This window comes from Perognathus longimembris, chromosome 14 (genome assembly GCF_023159225.1).
Source record: "Perognathus longimembris pacificus isolate PPM17 chromosome 14, ASM2315922v1, whole genome shotgun sequence".
Lineage (NCBI taxonomy): Eukaryota > Metazoa > Chordata > Mammalia > Rodentia > Heteromyidae > Perognathus > Perognathus longimembris.
The window spans coordinates 42,216,252-42,235,347 of record NC_063174.1 but is presented as its reverse complement, the minus strand read 5'-3'; the positions used below and the strand labels follow the sequence as shown (position 1 = coordinate 42,235,347).

The following is a 19,096-nucleotide window of genomic DNA, read 5'->3' as shown; positions in this document are numbered from 1 at the left end:
ATTACAAGCATGAGCCATCAAGGCTAGAACACATAAAATTTTGCTAATCACATACATCAGTGATTAAATGGACGTGCATATAAAATGTTAATTGCAGTTATTCGAGGTTGGCTATTGTAATTAACTTACAAGGACAAGTTAAAGTCCATTTCCCTTATTTATATTTTGTATTTTCTAGATTTTTTTCATAATAAGTATAAATTACTCATAATTTTTTAAAAAGCATTAAAGAAATGTGGTCCTGAAACATTCTCAGATTAACCTCTGAGATAACTAGTGTTTGTAGATCAGCTTCTGTTTATCTTGTAGCTTTTTATAGTATGGAGTTAAACTAACTTAGATTTGGCTCTAATCTCTACCACTTATTAGCTATGTAATCTTGAAGAACTTATTCACTTATTTACTCTGTGTCTGTGTCTGTGTGTGTATGTGTGCTGGTATTAGGGCTTGAACTCAGGGCCTCACCATTCCTGCTTGGTCTTTTTACTCAAAGCTGGATCTCTACCACTTGAACCCCATTCCATATCTAACTTTTTTTTCTGGCTAATTGGATATAAAGTCTCACAGATGTTTCAAACCAAGCTGGCTTTAAAGTATAATTCTCAGATCTGAGTATCTAGGATTGCAGGCATGAGCCACCAGCACCTGGCAAAGTACTTATTTGACTTCCCTCATGTTCTGCTCCTAAGTGGGACTGATACCAGTACCTCACTTGTGAAGTTACTGAGACCTAGATGAGTCCTATTGAGACCTAGACAGTGCCTGAACACTATACTCTCCATTGAGCAATATCAAGAGCCCTGGCAATTGGTCTGGTGAAGGGGAATTAGAGAACCTTTATGAGGAACTGACATTGTGCACAGGCCAGCTAGCACTGCACTGGGGACAAGAGCTCAGGTAAAAACAATCAAAGACCACAAAAATCTTGGCTTCCAGTGTCTGTACATATCCATGGTAATTTAGGGACCTATTATTCACAAGGCTGCCACCAAAGTGTGCAGAACCTCCCTGCACCCTCCCTGCAGTCTACTGATGACCTTACCGATGATGACAAGGATGAAAAGGAGAGTGGCCACACCTCCTATCATGTAGAACATGATGCTGATGTGGTAGGCAAGCTTGTCCTGGTCACTGATGTTGGGTACCAAAATAGGAGGGACCAAGAACCCAATCGCAATTCCAAGCTATAGGAGACAGACACAATCAATCAGTTACTGATGGTCAAGAGGTAAACAATATACATTTAAAGAGATTCTTAACAAGCAAGAGCATTCCCAATTTCCAATCTTTCCTAAAGCCTAAATGAAGATCATTTCCTTACTTTGAGACACTGGAGAAATCTTTCTTTTGGTTGATCACTTGACTCATATATTCTGTCTTACTATTAACCACTATGGGAAAAGTTAGAGGGAAGTATTCTCATCGCAAACCGACTCCTCTCTAGTACAAACCAATGTGCAATGGTTTCTATACATACATAGAGTAAAGTAACTTTTTTTATTATTATTATTTTTGGTCAATCCTGGGGCTTGAACTCAGGGCCTGGGCACTGTCCCTGAGCTTTATCACTCAAGGCTAGCATTCTTCCACTTTGAGCTATAACTCCAGTTTTTTTTGGTGGTTAATTGGAGGTCAGAGGCTTACAGACTTTCCTGCCAGGGCTGGCTTTAAACAGTGATCCTCAGATCTCATCCTCCTGTGTAGTTAGGATTATAGTCCTGAGCCACTGGCACCTGGCTTGATTTTCTTTTTTCTTGTGCTATTTAAATATTTACTTTCACTGATCTGTTGACCTGGAAGTAAGGGTCCATCTCAAAGATAATCACAAGAAAGTGCCTTTAGTAAGAACTGGAAACCGAAAGTTGTCACCATATTCACAAACACCAAAGCTTCAGTTCATTGTGTGAATGACTTAGCAATTGCCAAAGCGTCTCCTGCATGAATACACACACACACACACACACACACACACACACACACACACACACACACACACACACACCCCAACCAACCAAAGCACCTAATTTCAGAATGGAGGTCCAAATTCCAGAAGCCTGGCAGATTAACATGACCTGGGTGTGTCTGAGATCAGAAATGCTTGGATTTGGCAGTGCCTGGCTATGAGATAGCTCTCAAAAGTCCATCCAAAAGCAGAAAGTGGTAAAGCACTTGTGAACTCAGGCATGCTCTGGACTTCACGCTGCTGGACGGCGAGTCAGTCCTCATCACTGAAGTCCCACGCTTCCTCTGCTAAGTTGGAAAAGGAACTGAAGGTGGAGATGCAGCAGGCTTTTCATCCACACTGTCATAACACCCATCCACTGCCAACCTGCCACCTCTTTATGGGGGTGTACACCTGCCAGTTACCAATTCTGAAGATAGTTTCCAGTGGTTCCTGGCTCTGCAATATCTACAGAAATCATAAACAGGCTGAGTGTAGGATCCCTCGGCAGCTCACGATGGAGCATATCATTAAACTACCTATTATATATAAAGTGCTCAACTAGCCAGGTGCTAGTGGCTCACACCTGTCATCCTACCTACTCAGGAGGATGAGATCTGAAGAACACGGTTTGAAGCCAGCCTGAGCAAGAAAGTCTGTAAGACTCATCTCCAATAACCCAGAAAAAGCCAGAAGTAGTACTGTGGCTCAAATGATAGAGGGCTAGCCTTGAGACAAAGAATCTCAGGGACAGCACCTAGACCCTGAGTTGAAGCCCCAGGACTGGCACCAAAACAAAAAAAAAGTACTCAACTAGACTTTTTTTTTTTTTTTTTTGGCCAGTCCTGGGGCTTGGACTCAGAGCCTGAGCACTGTCCCTGGCTTCTTTTTGCTCAAGGCTAGCACTCTACTACTTGAGCCACAGCGCCATTTCCGGCTTTTTCTATATATGTGGTGCTGAGGAATCGAACCCAGGGCTTCATGTATACGAGGCGAGCACTTTACCACTAGGCCATATTCCCAGCCTTCTCAACTAGACATTTTTGGAAGTACCAAAGTCAGACAGGTCTCCTGCTTTCAAAGAGCTTGAGAATCTAGGGACAAGGAGAATTTCAAACAAAAACACAAAAGGTAGCCTAAATGACTGCATTTGTGGGGTAAAATGATTACTTGATATCGTTATGAAAGGGCTTTTGAAATCCTCTATTACAACCTGATTATTACGGCGATGTGAGGCTAAACTCCAGTAGTTAAGGAACTTGTCCAGGGTCACCCAGTGTTCTAGCTCAGTTGAGGTGAGAAAACTGATGTCCTGCCCTCTCAGATCAGGCCTCCTCCACTGGCCTGAGGGGAGGCCTTCAGAAAGACCCAGGTGGGTCTTCATGGTTGCAAGCCTCCCCTGCTCTGATTTACCCACACAGGTTTGTGGGCTGAGTCTAACTGCTTGCCTCTGAGACTTTGGGGGTGAAAACAGGTCATAGATAGAGGGGCAAAAACAACCTTCTTCATTACCTCGCATCCTTCTAGCCACTCCGGGTCCTATGTGGCTTATGTGCTTTGGAACTGTAGGTCTAGATGAGAAGTCAATCATCCGGGAGGGAGCCATGTGTATGTGAGAGAGCAAAGGAAGATAGAGACATTTTCCAAAGCGCTGGGACTCTTTTTATGTCCAAAAAGAGGCTTAAAAGTCCTGAGAGCTTGATGCAGAACAACCTAATCCTCAGAAATCTCTGCCCCAATAATTAACTCCTCCCAGTTGGGGCTACATGCCATGCCTGGCATCTCTATCCTAAGTCTAATGGAGCGCTACTCCACCCAGCAGTCAGCTTCTCCAGGCAACAGGATGGAGCAGAGAGCCCCCAAGAGAGCTTCTTTAGCAGCGGCAGGATAGCAACACTGTTCCAGAGCAGCTTTTCTCTGGGAAAGAAGCTGGCTTTGGAAGGTCCTTTCATGCCAGTGTGGGAAATCCAAAGCCAGGGATTGGACTGTCACCAGCTGTTCCTTGGTTTTTTATTTGTTTTGTTTTGTGCTGGTCCTGAGGCTTGAACTCGGGGCCTGAGTGCTGTCCCAGAGCTTTCTTTTGCTCAAAGCTGGTACCCTGTCACTTGAGCCACACTTCTACTTCTAGCTTTTTGGTGGTTCATTAGAGATAAGAGTCTCACAGATTGTCCTACTCAGGCTGGCTTCAAACTATGATCTTCCAATCAATATCTAGGATGACAAGTGTGAGCCACTGGAGCCCAGTGTAGATTATATTTATTTTTAAGTTCAGTACCTTTACCAAAAAGAAAAAAAATAAGAACAGATTCAGCACCCTTCCCATAGGCAGAGAGCAGTAGAGCTGAGATTCTACACCAGTTCTATCTGACTCCAGGAGCCAGATCTCCTCACTGCCACTCGTGAAAGGACAGCATGATGCTCGTTACAGAAATCTGAACAGCCACCCATCTGAGTTCTGTCATGCACTTCACTTGACTGCCTGAGGTGAAAAAGAACAGAGGTAGACCCAAGACCATGCAAAAGGAATTTTTACAAAAGAAGATGGTGGGCCTGGAATGTGGCTTAGTGGTTGAGTTCTTGCCTTGCATGCATGAAGTCCTACGTTTCATTCCTCAGCACAACATACATAGAAAAAGCTGAAAGTGGCACTGTGGCTCAAGTGGTAGAATGCTAGCTTTGAGTGAAAGAAGCTCAGGGACAGTGCCCAAGTCCTGAGTTCAAGTCCCAGGACTTGCCAAAAAAAAAAAGAGGATGTTGGGCTTGGAGGCTGGTACTGGCACCTTCCCTACACTCCAAGAAAATCAACATCCCAGGATCTGAATAAATAACCAGGATGAGGTTGATATCTGTCCCTGTACTTTTTGTATTTTTACTTATTCTCAAAAAAAATTTAAAGCACAAAATTCATGGTTAAGCCAAGTCACTCAGTCTTAGCTCCTCAGAAACTTTAATATTAAAAAAAAATGTTCTTTGTAAGCTAGGGTGTAGCTAGGGTGTTCCTTAGTATATGTGAGGCCTTCAGTTCAATTCCCCAGTGCCACAAAACAAACAACAACAAAAAAAACTTGCTTTACAATTAGAACTGCGTTCTCTTCATTTCTATTCATCCTATAGTTGTATTTCTCAGTCTTGTGTAATGACAAAGGTCACAGGCTGCACCAATCTACCCTTCAGGTCAGGGGTGGTCCTGAGCACCTGTATTTCTGGGTGTTGTCTGCTGGCAGTCCTTATCACCCAATGAGGGAGTCTAGGAGACACTGGCTTCAGGAAAAGCGGGCTCAGGCCTCCTGATGACCTCCCTGTGGCTCCTAGCCACCCTGCACATAGCTAGTAATCTTCAGAGATGTGATTGAATCATGTCCTTTCCCTGCTTAAAACCTGCATTCAGGGCTGGGGATATGGCCTAGTGGCGAGAGAGCTTGCCTCGTATACATGAGGCCCTGGGTTCGATTCCCCAGCACCACATATACAGAAAATGGCCAGAAGTGGCGCTGTGGCTCAAGTGGCAGAGTGCTAACCTTGACCAAGAAGAAGCCAGGGACAGTGCTCAGGCCCTGAGTCCAAGGCCCAGGACTGGCCAAAAAAAAAAAAAAAAAAAAAAAAAAAAAACCTGCATTCAGGAGGCTGAGATCTGAGGATTGAGGTTCAAAGTCAGCCTGGGTAAGAAAGTCCACAAGACTCCTCTTCCAATTAACCACCAGAAAACCAGAAGTGACACTGTGGCTCAAAGTGGTAAAGCATTAGCCTTGAGAAACTCAGGGACAGAACCCAGGCCCTGAGTTCAAGCTCCATGACAAAAACAAACAACCATAAACCTGCAGTGGAGGTGGACCCCGGGTGAGTGGATGAGGAAGGGAGGGAAGGAATACATGAGGCCAAATACATGACCCTTCCCCACCCCAAGACCACCACCACAAAAACCCTATAGTGACTCCCCTCACTTTTAAATGAGGGACCTAAATCCTAATTTAAAATTAAAATTTAGGCAGCCCACACTGGTGCACACAAGGGGTCTGCCTTATAGGCCTATCCCTAGTCATCTATCTGCTTGCTGTGTAAGGACCCTGCCACACAGACTTCCTGTCTTCCTAATATTCAAAAGCCACATGCCTGAGGACCACAGGGACACTGCACCAGCCACTCTGCCCATACTTCAGGCCTGAGCTCTAGTACATAAGGTCATGTCACTGTAGAAGTAACTTTATATTTCTCTCTTTCTCTTTCTCTCTCCCCCCCACCTCAACTAATCTATATAAGAGCAAGGCTCTCAAGACCTCTTTCAGTCCCTGCCAGTCCCTGCCAGGTCTTCCCTTTGCCCTGCAGCCTCCCTGATTGCCTTCTAGTCAAGTGCAATCTCTTCTACAGGCCTGCCAGTGTTCCTCTTTCTCCGAATGCACTGAGCACAGTCCTTGCTCAACACCCTCAAGGCACTGACCTCTCAGAGGAAGGAAGCAGTCCAAACTCCTCCTCAGCCTGTTGCTCTTAGCTTGCTCATCACCTTTGTCCCACCTCCTCTCATGTCTCTCTCTATAGATTCTATGTCCTCCAGCCAGACTGGACAAATCCCAATGCCAACCTTTCTGTCCTCCAGTCTAGACTTTTCCAGAGTTCTCCATTTTAACCCTTTCAGTGCCCTTCTCAGTGCCAGTTGCTTCAGAGTGCTTCTCTTCATTCTGCCAGACAGGTGCGATCTCTCTGCTCTAACTATCCCCAGACCTTTGGGTTCCAGTCATCTTCCTAACCCTTACTAGTCCAGTGCCTGGTGAAGAGGACGGGTGCTTGCTCAACAGATGAGAGCTGCAGGAGGTTCTTTTTTAGCTCAGAACATAAATCTTTTACTACGCAGATTTTTCCTATAACTCAGGCAAAGATGGGATGGAAAATCTAAACAAGGTTCTCAGAAAAAGTTTGCTTTATAAAAGTTTTATTTATAAAAGTATACTTAGCTGGGCACCAGTGGCTTACTACTCAGGACACTGAGGTCTGAAGATCACAGTTCAAAGCCAGCCTGAGCAGGAAAGACTGTGAGACTTCTTTTCTCCAATTAACCACCAGAAAAACAGGAATGGCACTGTGGCTCAAAGTGGCAAAGTGCTAGCCTTGAGCAAGAGAGCTCAGGGACAGTACCTAGGGCCTGAATTCAAGCCCCCATGACTGACAAAAGAAAGAAAGAAAGAAAGAAAGAAAGAAAGAAAGAAAGAAAGAAGAAAGAAAGAAAGAAAGAAAGAAAGAAAGAAAGAAAGAAAGAAAGAAAGAAAGAAAGAAAGAAAGAAAGAAAGAAAAGAGTCCTGAGATGTCCTAAGAAGAAGCAAGGAAAGCCCAAGGTAGCTGGGACACCAGAACACTGAAAACTGGGAGCACCGGGCTTGAGGTTCATCATGAGAATGAGCTCTGGGTTACCCAGGCACACCAAGGCACATGCCATGGTAAGAAGCAATGTGCGCGCAGAGCCTGCTCATATGACTGGCTTTGAAATCCCTAAATCCAAACACTTTTTTTTTTCTCCTGAAAAGACTGGTTTAAGATTAAGGAAATATCAGGCCTTCAGGAACAAAAGTGATCCCATTGATCTGGGGGGGGGGGGGGGGGGAGAGGGGGCGGGGAGGAATAGGGACTCATTCATCCATAAAAGGAGTTTAGAGATGGAAAGGCTAAATTTTGGCCACTTAAGAACTTGGAAAGCAAGTCAAAACTGGTCAACTTCCGATTTCCAGGCATCTCTTGCAGGTTTGTTCTCAACGCTGAGAGCTGGTGGCATATACTAGTTACCTTGCTAATCTTGAGTTTCCTGAATCCTCTTGGGGGAGCACAGGAGGCTGGGCTGCAGTCACTGATGCCCAGGAAAGATGATCATATTAAAAGAGGGAACATATATGCTTACCACATGAGGACACTGATGAAGTCCCCATTTTAAACTTGAGGAAACCCGCATTTAAGTAGCTGGCTGACTGTAGTCTTCACAGTAGGCTAAATGTGCTTGTCTTTGCTATTCTTCCAACTGGAAGGAAACTGACATAGATTGAGCACCTATGATGTGCTAGGCAATTTGCTAAAGGAATTTCCACATGGTATCTTATTTAAGTTCTCATAACCACGCCCAGAAATCAGCAGCAGCAGCTCTGACTTTTTTCCAGATGAAAAAATATCTATAATTTGCCTAAAGTCACCTCACATGACATTTCCTATGTGACTTCCCGCCACAATACCAAGAACAGAGATGGTGCTCAGGAAATCTTTTCTGAATAATGAAATGACTTGAAGGACTGGCCAGCCCAAGTATTTCCAGTCTCCTCATAGCAAACAAGTTGGGCAGGGTTGCAGGTGGCTGTGTTCAAGAGTTTACCACCAAAAACAGAGGAAAGGTGGAACGACAGAAGCCCCCAGGCACACTTTTGGGACTCCCCAAGATCAGAGACAGAGGCCACTGGTATGTGAGCTGCTTCAACTTCCTGCCCTGGAACCTATGTGTAATATTAAACACCCGTTGCATACTAAGCACCCTACTGAAAAACAAGGGAGGAGACAGCAAGATAAAGAGCTCACTCTCAGCAAGCTTACACTTTGTCAAAGATACCTTGACCTGGATCTATAGTCTTGATGCTAGGGGTTCCTCCTCATCTTTGGAGTACCATGTAGGTAAAAAGCAGAGATACCCTAAGCTTTAAACAGAGACTATGCTAAGTTTAGGGGAAAGGTCCAAGTTGTACAGGGAAATATTTCCTGATTGAAAAATAGTGATGTTGATAAAGGAGTTTATTATCTTTTCTTAAAGACTGAGCCTGTTTGTTATGCCTGTTCTGTCACTCTAACTCTGGAACCTCTCAGTACATAATCCCTCCTTTATAAAGGATGGTGTTGGGGGGTATGAGGGACAAGGTAACAAACAGTACAAGAAATGTATCCAATGCCTAATGTATGAAACTGTAACCTCTCTGTACATCAGTTTGATAATAAAAATTTGAAAAAATAAATAAATAAAGGATGGTGTTTCCCTTGCAGTCATTCTCATGGTGAACTCCACAGGGTCAGCCTAGGCCTCTAGGAGAGCTTCCCCTTCATAGGAGCACAAATCACTGTGGGCTTCTCTAATGGTCATGCTGACAACCAGTGGTCACAGACTCAGGGAGCTTCTCCATGAATCAGCCAGAGACAAACAATGAGTGAGTGTTTCTCAACCCAGGCCAGCCAAGGTTGCATCATGTAAGCCTCACTCCACATTTTTTCATATTTGAACTAAACGATGTACAAAGTTCTATTCAAATGCTTTGGTGTTTCCTATCAGTTGTATCCCAAAGACACTCACCAGCCAATAGAAAGATACTTTGGTTCTGTGGATTTGTTCTGTTCAGTTTCCCCACTTCCTGCCCTTTGGCAGATAAAATGATTCTCAAAGGAGAATTATCACCTGTGTCTGCATCACAATATTCTGTAAGTCCTAAAAGTAGTGTTCATGTGACAGGATTGCAAATCCTTTGATCTGTCTCAGTCCTCAGTCTCGATGAACTTCCTCAGTGAAAGCCACCAATCCCAATTTTCAGTGGTAAACCTCAGTCAGACCTGTTGCTTCATAGACTGCCATAGGTTAAACCCAGTTCCTCTTACAAGTGGATACATCCAAAAATAGATATGGTGGGCCCTATGTAACTTTTTCCTAAGAAGCCAACTTTTAAGTAAACTAACTCTGCTTTATGACCTCAGAGAGAAATCTAGAAAGAAAAAGAAATTGAAGCCTTACACCTAAGCTACCTGTATCTACCACCACCCAAAGAGAATAACTCCATCAGCTCTGATCTATTCTTTAAGGAATCCAAGGACTTTACTCCACCAAATCTCCCACTATCCTACATTGAAGTCACTTCCCCCCTCATTTGGCCTGATATTTCTACCACTGGTCACTCCTTGACTTACATTCTAATCTCTCTTCTCTTAAATGTGAACTCTAGGCCAGCAGGGGCCTTCTCATTCCCATTCCTGGCAACATCTCCAATGCATACATGATTTGGCCTGTAGCAGATACTATATGTTCAATAAATGGACAAAAGCAATAGTGTATTGTCACCAAAAAAACCTTTTCTTAAGAACATATGATTGGCTAAAAGAGTGAGGGCCTTTGTCCATTGGCTGTCATTTGTCACACAGCATGCTGTCAACTGGGGAGACACAGCAATGTCATCCAGGACAAATAGGATTCAAAAAAGAAAAGGAGCCAGGACAAAGGCTGGCTGGCCAACAGCCTGTGTGGGTTGCTTCAAAGGCTAGAGAGCTGGCTCAGGATAGAGAAACCCTAATATAGACCATGAAATTTATGGCAATGCAGGGCCAGCCATACTGAGGGCAGATACTGGAGAGAAGGGAACTCTGGAAAGAGATCTGCCAAGGCCAAACTGTGACATCTTCATAAGGACTCTCACATCATCACTAGGTCTATCCAAGTCTCGATTCCCATTTGTTACCACTTATCATTGCCACTTGATAACTGTGAAAGCCTGGGAGAAACCTTGGTACAGCCAGGATCACCTCTAGCCCTCAGGGGAACCTTCTCCCACCCAGGCCCCATTCCCTGAGGGTGGAGACTTGTGTAGATCAGTTTATGCTTTGTCTCACACAGAAGGGAGGGGCCATGCTAGGTAAACACAGATGTCCAAGCTACATCTTGTCACTCCGTGACACAAGGCCCTTCTGCCAGCTTTGAGCTTCTTGGAATCACAAAGAACCAGAAGGCTCCATGAGATTCCTGAAGCTACAGAATGGCTCAGCTCAGAAGGCTCAAGTACTGCTCAGGCACTGGTGAGAGGGCTGCAGATAGAAACTCTGAGAGAGGATGCTACAACAGAGAATAACTAGAGCTTACTCTCACTCTTGTAAAGACAAGAGTACCGAGTCAGCTATATGGAGAGGATAGTCCCTGGTCCAAGGTTTCACATTACAAGATAGAACATGAACTGTGGACAGGGAAGCTCTTTTATTTCCTATCAAAGGGCAGGTCCAGAATCTTTTTTTTTCCCTTAAGTGCAAGAAAGGACACGAGAAGTCAACTTCCGCACAATAATAACAGTTTTCAAGGCCCCTACACATCAACAACCCAGTAAGATTATCAGTAGAGCATACAGTGTCTGGACAGGGATCAGTGTCCTAAGAAAGACATGCTTCCATTTCATAGTAGAGTTTAAGCAACTTGCTGAAGGTCACAGAATGAATCAGGGTCAAGGTCAATATGAAGGCTTCTGAGGTCCCATTCATAGCACCTCTCCCTTCCAAGGCAACCTGGCTGAGCTTCACAAGGAAGCAGTGGCAGATCCCAGGAGTACATGGGCTGAACAAGGATCTGACTAAGGCAACTGTGGCGCTCTGATCTACCTACAGAATGTCTGGGTCCCAATGCACATTCAACACACGTACCACTTGCCTCTGCCCATCATGGGGCTTGAACTCAGGGCCTGGGCACAGTTCCTGAGCTCTTCTGCTCAAGGCTTTGACCCACTTTGACCCACTATAGCACTTCCAGTTTTCTGGTGGTTAATTGTAGAAAAGAGGCTCATGGACTTTCTTGCCCCAGGCTGGCTTCAAACCATGATCTTCAGATCTCAGCCTCCTGAGTAGCTAAGATTACAGACATGAGCCACCAGCACCAGGCTAATCTCCAATTAACTACCAAAAGCGGGAAGCTGGAGGTATGGCTTAAGTAGTAGAATGCCAGCCTTGAGTGAAATAAGCCAAACAAGAGAGTGAGGGCTTGGGTTCAAGCCCTAGTATAAAATAGGTAGATAGATGGAAAGAGAGAGACAGAGACAGACAGAGAAAGAGAAGAGGCCTTTCCCAAAGTTCCACCGCAGGCCAAAGGTTATGCATATCATGTGCAGTGACACATAAGACAACAGAGACTACTGAGGGGCTAGAAGACAGGAAGTGGTTCCAGAGAACCTCAGAGCCCTGAGTCTTCCGCTTTTGTCTTCCTTCAGTTTAGCCAGTCCAAAGGAGCAAAGACTTGACCACCTGCTGTTCTTCCCAGCACCTACTTCAAAGGCTTCAGAACCTGAGGAATTGGAGGGTATTTTCCCTATGGGGAACAGCTATACACAAAAGGTGAGGAAGAACAGAAAGAGGGTCAGGTCAAACTGTACTTTTTCCCACTCACAGCCTCCATCCTCCTGAGGCCCTGGTTGACATATGATTAAATGGGCAATAGGAAAAAAACAGCCTTGGGTGGTCAGTACAGCAAGTACTGGAGTTGCAATCATTTTTCACCCCTACTCTTAGTGTTCTCAGGTCTTTCTGTACCAGGCATGGCCTCTTCATGTCTGTGTCTCAGGGATCCATCTGTTGATAGTGCTGAGCTCGGCCTAGTGGTGTGGGGTACTGGTCCCCACCTATGTCACCCACAGAAAGAGTCAGCTGGGCCTGCTTGAATTTTCATGTTGTGAGAGGAAGTGGTGGTCCATGCCTACAATTCTAGCTACTCGGGAAGCTGAGATATAAAGATCATAATTTCAAGCCACTCTGAACAAACCAATCCAAGAGACTTATCTTGGAGATAAACCAGCTAAAAGCTGGAACTGGAGGTGTGTTTCAAATGGTAGAACATCAGCACAGAGTGAAACCAGGAAGGAACATCTGTCCACAGGAGTTTAAGAGCAGCTGAAATCTAGAGAGATGTGGAACAGGGCTACAGGAACTAGGGAATTAGGGCCAGAGGGGAAAGGTTGCAGTGGATGCAGGAATTTGGGAGGGTTTGGTTCCAGAATCTTGCACATCTGACGCTGCCTCCCTAATCCTTCATCACAACCCCATTCCACAGAACAAAGCTAATGCTCAAAGAGGAGAGGTGTCCAGCTGGAGCCCCATCAATGGCTGCTGTCAGAACTGGGTCCAGCTTCCCCACATTAAGATATCTCAAACTTTGGTGAACATCAGATTTCCTGGAGGAAAGTCAAAAACAGAAATTCCAGGGTCCTGCCCCAGAGAGGCTAGTCCTTTGGGTTTCCCTGGTGCCTAGCGATGTGTATGGTTTTTGAGACAGGGTCTTGCTGTGTAGCCCAGACTGACCATCCTACCATCCTCCGGCCTCAGCCACTTCCCCAGTACTGGGATTATGGGTGTGTATTACTGCCACAGGCCTGGAATCTGCATTTTTAAGGAATGCTCCCCGTGGTTCTGATACTGGAAGTGTATGGGCTACACTTTAGAGACACTTGATCTCCATGATCCCAAGAAAGGAAATCAATTCTTAGCTGCTTGCTTCCCCCAGGAGAAGTGAGGTATGAGCTCCTGTCAAGCTCCTCTGGGGAAAATGTTTTCTGAATGTACTGCGTAAACATGTCAACACCTAACAAGGCACAGAGGCCAAAGGTTGGAGAAGGCCCGGATTGCTCAGGAGCAGCCACTGCCCTGAACAAACAGCCTGCAAGAATAGACTTGTTTAACATTTGACTTAGGGCAACACACACTCTGTGTTTTGCAGAGAAGATGGGACACACAAATAGGTTTGTATCCAGTAACATCAGTACTCTCAAAGAGCCACAGAGGAGACCCGGGCAGCCCAATCCAATCATTTGGCGCAGAAATCAGTTATTTCGGGGCTGGGAATATGGTCTAGTGGCAAGAGCACTTGCCTTGTATACATGAAGCCCTGGGTTCCATTCCCCAGCACCACATATATAGAAAACGGCCAGAGGTGGCGCTGTGGCTCAAGTGGCAGAGTGCTAGCCTTGAGCAAAGAGAAGCCAGAGACGGTGCTCAGGGTGCTCAGGGCCGGAATCCAAGGCCCAGGACCGGCAAAAAAAGAAAAAGAAAAAGAAATCAGTTATCTCCAGGAGAGGAGAGAAAATGGGGGTGGGGGGGGCCATGAAAAGGCAGCCCCCACCCAAAGGCAGCTTCTCTACCCCCTTTCCCACTGGGCCCACAGAGCTGTCCCACCCAAAGCCAATTCTTGGGCAAAAGAGGGGCCTGTGTTCACCCTTCCATAGAAAGCATCTGATATAAACCAATGCATACATGGCTCCATCCTGAGGCTTCCACATACTGTCGAGTCCCCAGAAGCTGGTAAGGAAATGAGATCTGGCCCTGCCTCCCATCCGAACAGGCAAACAGGTGAATTTCCTTCTGCTCTAGCCAGGGGGCAACTTGGATTGTGTGGGGGTGAGAGACTGGGCCATCAAACCTGCAAGGCATAACAATACACACACACACACACACACACACACACACACACACACACACACACGAGACTTAAGTGCCCGCAGGATCAAAGAAAGGATGACTGTTCTGTTGAATAAAGAGCTTTCACCTTGACCTGGAGCTCCTTGACATCATCATGAAGTTTGGATGGGGCTCCAACCCTCATCCTTCAAGCCACACAGGGCTGATTGATGTTGCTGTTTGAGGGGAACTGAAGTTAAGGGAAGGACATCCTGTTAACAGCATGGCTGGAAGGAGATCAAGAATCAGCCCTGGAAAGCAGCTGTGTATGTGTGATAAGCATGGGCAACCCCTTCCTTCGGTAGTCTGGAGTTAGTGAGAATGTAATCTACCAAGCAGACATGGGGCCCACCCAGCATCTGTGATACTGCTCAGGCCCCAACGTCTCACCACAAATAGCACTCCTTGTAACACTCTGGGAAAATGACACTAATCTCCCAGCCTCTGCGATGCTCTTCATTTGAGTAGCTCTGGAAGTGGACCCATCAGGATCCCAGGGAAAAGTCCCCACCAGGATCCTGCCAGCAAAGTTCTGGAAAGGCTCATTCTCCCTCTGAACCAAACTCTTGGTTATTTTACTCAATAAGCGTCATCTGAGCCATCAGGTACTACAGAAGGTGTCACGCTTGCTCCTCAGAGCACTCACACTGGAACCCTGTTCTTCATCCCTTGATCCCTTAACTCCTGTGCACACACTTTTCTTCGTGTCGGCTTCTTCTAGATCAGGAGCCCTCGGATGATCTTTTCCTGTGACACTCCAAAGAACATGTTTTTTCCTTTGGCTCTTCATATTAAATGTCTTGTACATCATCCCTTTAACCCTCTTCAGCACCTTTCTCCCCCCCCCCACCCCCCCAGGGCCTAGGCACTGTCCCTGAGCTTCTGTTTTTTTTCTGTTTGTGTGGTACTGAGGAATCGAACCCAGGGCTTCATGTATGTGAGGCAAGCACTCTACCACTAAGCCGTATTCCCAGTCCTCTTCAGCACTTTTTGAAGTAGGCAGTTGTTATCTCTACTTTACTAAAAAAGCCAAAACAAAGATCGTTATGGTTCTGATCATAAAGCACGTGGTAGAGCTAAAGATGGGTTCCTGTGCAATGCACACACAGGAAGAACTTAATCACCCCAGTGAAAGATTAAGATTTTTGACTGGGCCCCAGTGCCTTAAGCCTATAATAGCTACTCAGGAGGCTGAGATGTGGGGATCATGGTTCAAAGCTAGCCCAGGCAGGAAAGTCTGTGAGACACTTTTTTTTTTTTTTTTTTGGCCAGTCCTAGGGCTTGGACTCAGGGCCTGAGCACTGTCCCTGGCTTCTTTTTGCTCAAGGCTAGCACTCTGCCACTTGAGCCACAGCGCCACTTCTGGCCATTTTCTGTATATGTGGTGCTGGGGAATCAAACCCAGGGCCTCATGTATATGAGGCAGGCACTCTTGCCACTAGGCCATATCCCCAGCCCCCGTCTGTGAGACTCTTATCTCCAGTTAACCACCAGGGAAAAACAAAACAAAAAACTAGAAGTGGCGCTGTAGCTCAAGGTAGTAGAACACTAGCCTTAAGCAGAAAAGCTGAGACAGCACCCAGACCCTGAGTTTAAGCCCCATGATTGATAAAAAAAAAAAAAAAAAAAAAAAAAATCAAGATTTTGATTCACATAGAGACGCCAATCCAAGCATGGATGTCTGGGCCTGGAGCAGTTTGCTAGTCAACTTTATTCCTTTCAGGAAGTGAATGGCTGTTGATTCATGCATCTAAACGCACATACCTGTGAGAGTCAAAGCTCTGCTCCTATCTGGCATGTCTGCCACTTTGGTAATGGCCAGAGGAGGCAGAGAAAGGGAAGAGTACAAGAGAGACAAAGGAGAACAACAAAGGGCTGCAAGGACACTAGCTAAGGAATGGCTCCTCAAAGCACCAAGGCTGACACAGGTGATGGAAATGAACTTTTTCCTCTTTTTCATTTTTATTTTTGTTGTTGTTGTCAGTTGTGGGGCTTGAACTTAAGGCATGGGCTCTGGCCCTGTGATTTTTTTGCTCAAGGCTAGTGCTTTACCACTTTGAGCCACAGCTCCACTTCCAGTTTTCAGGTAGTTAATTTAAGATCTGAGTCTTCTATTTCCCTGCTGGGCTGGCTTTGAACCTGTCTTCAGATCTCAGACTTCTGAGTAGCTAGGATTACAGGCATGAGCCACCAGCACCTGGCTCCTCTTTTCCTTCTTTCTTCTTCTTTCTTTCTTTCTTTCTTTCTTTCTTTCTTTCTTTCTTTCTTTCTTTCTTTCTTTCTTTCTTTCTTTCTTCCTTTCTCTTTCTTTCTTTCTTTCTTTGTTGTTGTTGTTGTTGTTGTGCCAGTCCTGGGCCTTGGACTCAGGGCCTGAGCACTGTCCCTGGCTTCTTTTTGCTCAAGGCTAGCACTCTGCCACTTGAGCCACAGCGCCACTTCTGGCCGTTTTCTATATATGTGGTATGAGGAATCGAACCCTGGGCTTCATGTAAAGGAGGCAAGCACTCTTGCCACTAGGCCATTTATTTCCAGCCCATTCCTCTTTTCTTTTTGATGGTCGTGGTGGATAAATATACACAGCATAGATTTTTAATATTTTCAGATGGGGGATGTAGCTCAGTGGTAGAGCATTTGCCCAGCATACATAAGGTTCTGTGCTGGATCCTCAATACTGTAAAATAATAATAATAATAATACTTAACCATTTAAAAATGTACAATTAGGTAGTATGAAATACATTTGGCACTATTGTACAAGTTTCATCTCTATCCAACTGCAAATCTTTTGTCATGTTCTCAAACTAATACTCTGTATTCCTTAAGCAATACTCCCTGTATCCCTCCCCCAGCCTCTCAACAACCACCATTCTACTTTCCAATCTCCAAGAATTTGACTACTTTTATATTTGGAGTATAATATTATTTTTAAGTACTGCTTGGTCTTTGTCCCAGTTCCTGACACAGAGCTCCAAAAATCCCTGGAATTTCCGGCATGATAGGAATATCTTTTATTCATCTTAAATAGCCCTTTTCCATGAGTTTATACTAATAAGGCCACAGGTTAGGGCCCCAAGATAGACTCAGAATGGGACAATTGCCTTTACTAAAGAAAGATCAATTTAAAAGTGGGAACTAGCAAGATAGAAAGTAGAGCATTGCCAATGGCTTACACCTGTAATCCTAGCTACTCAGGAGGCTGAGACCTGAGGGTTATGGTTCAAAACCAGCCTGGGCAGGAAAGTCTGTGAGACCAAAATGCCAGAAGTAGAGCTGTGGCTCAAATGGAGGAGGGCCAGCCTCGAGTAAAAGAAGCTCAGAGACAGCACCCAAGCCCTGAGTTCAAGCCCCAGAAATGGCACACAGGAAGGAAGGAAGGAAGGAAGGAAGGGGAAGGGAAGGGAAGGGAAGGGAGGGGAAGGGAAGGGAAGGGAAGGGAAGGAAAGGGAAGGGAAGGGAAGGAAAGGAAATGAAATTAACTAGAATGTCAAGTCTCTGCTTCAGGATGGAGGAATACATGAAGAGCCTGGGATGGTAGCATACCAGGATGGGACATGGAACTTCCACATACAGCCTTTCCCCATACCCAAGCCATCAAATATTTCCAGTTGTCTGTTTCCAACTTGTGTCCTTTATAATAAATTGGCAAAGGTAAATCAAATATTTTCCTGAGTTCTATGAGCTGTTGTAGCAAATTGAAACTCCAGGGGCCAGCAGGGGTCCTCAGAAGTGTCAGTGTCCCTTGGGCCTTGCAAAGTCTGAAGTGGGGAGCAGTCTTTGGAGAATGAGTCCTTCACTTGTAGAGTGTGCCAACTCCAGGAAGTTAGCCTCAGAATAGAATCGTAGACTATCCAGTGATGAATTTCCAGCCCCACTTGCTTTTATCTCCAATTAGTTGAGCAATTGAATCCTATTAGTGTTGACACATAATACCTCCGGTATATGGGTCACAATGGTAATGGTTGCCTGAGTCGTTTTTAGGGCTGGGTGATGGCCCAAGTTAGTTGAAACCACTGTCTAGAGACTGGACATGTGACCAGATGACCTGTGCACATTAGATAGCACATTGATGCAGCCATCATCTGAACAGGCATCTGGTAAAGAGCTGTGAAGCTGGATCACACTTACACCAATCATGCAATGCTTCACTTTCTCTTTCTTCCAATCACCTCTCCCCGTGTATTAGATTAGCATGCTTCTTTAGACTATTGATGGGCTTCAAGTTGATGGACATGAGTCTTGTTGCTCTGCTTACCCACGTTTGGACACCTCAATTCTTCCTCCTCAGCAGCTCCTTTCGTGACTGGCCTGATGCATGACAGGCCAAACAGGCTCAGTTGGGAAACAGATAAATAATTTGTAAATATTCAGCCTATGGGCTGCCTTCTCACTCCATAGATTATGTTCTTTCATGCACAAAAAATGTTACATTTCAATGGACTCCAATTTATCTACCTGAATGAAGTTTGGTACATGGTATACAGATCTAATTTCATACTTTTGTTCTGTTTTGTTTTTGCTTACTGAGGCTTGTCCCTTCTCTTTTTCTTTTTGAGCTTGAACTCAGGGCATGGGCATTGTCTCTGAGCCTCTTTGTGCTCTAGGCTAGTGCTCTACCACTGGAGCCACAGAGCCACTTCCAGGTTTTGAGTGGTTAATTGGTGATAAGAGTCTCACAGGGACTTTTCTGCTCAGATCTCAGCCTCCTGGGTAGCTAGGATTATAGGCATAAGCCACTAGCATCTGATTCCTTTCATCCTTTCACTAACCCAGCATCATTTGTTAAAAAGACTGTCTTTTCCCACTGAAAGATTTTGACAAAAATCAATTGATCATGGGCATAAGGGTTTATTTTATTCTCCTTTCTATTCCATATATTTATATGTTTGTCTTATGTTAGCACCTTGCTGCCAAGATTACTGTAGCATTGTAGAAAAGTTTGAAATTAGTTATGACCTTCAAT

The 19,096-nt window shown here is 45.1% G+C and overlaps 1 protein-coding gene across 1 annotated transcript in view; it reads right to left on the bottom strand.

Moving 5' to 3' along the window:
- The window catches only part of Flvcr2 (FLVCR heme transporter 2), a 56,321-nt gene that overhangs the window by 29,597 nt on the left and 7,628 nt on the right, over positions 1 to 19,096 (bottom strand). Inside the window, exon 2 of the mRNA XM_048362308.1 lies at positions 1,043 to 1,184. Coding sequence (XP_048218265.1) covers positions 1,043 to 1,184 — 142 coding nt within the window. The remainder of the gene's footprint in view (positions 1 to 1,042; positions 1,185 to 19,096) is intronic.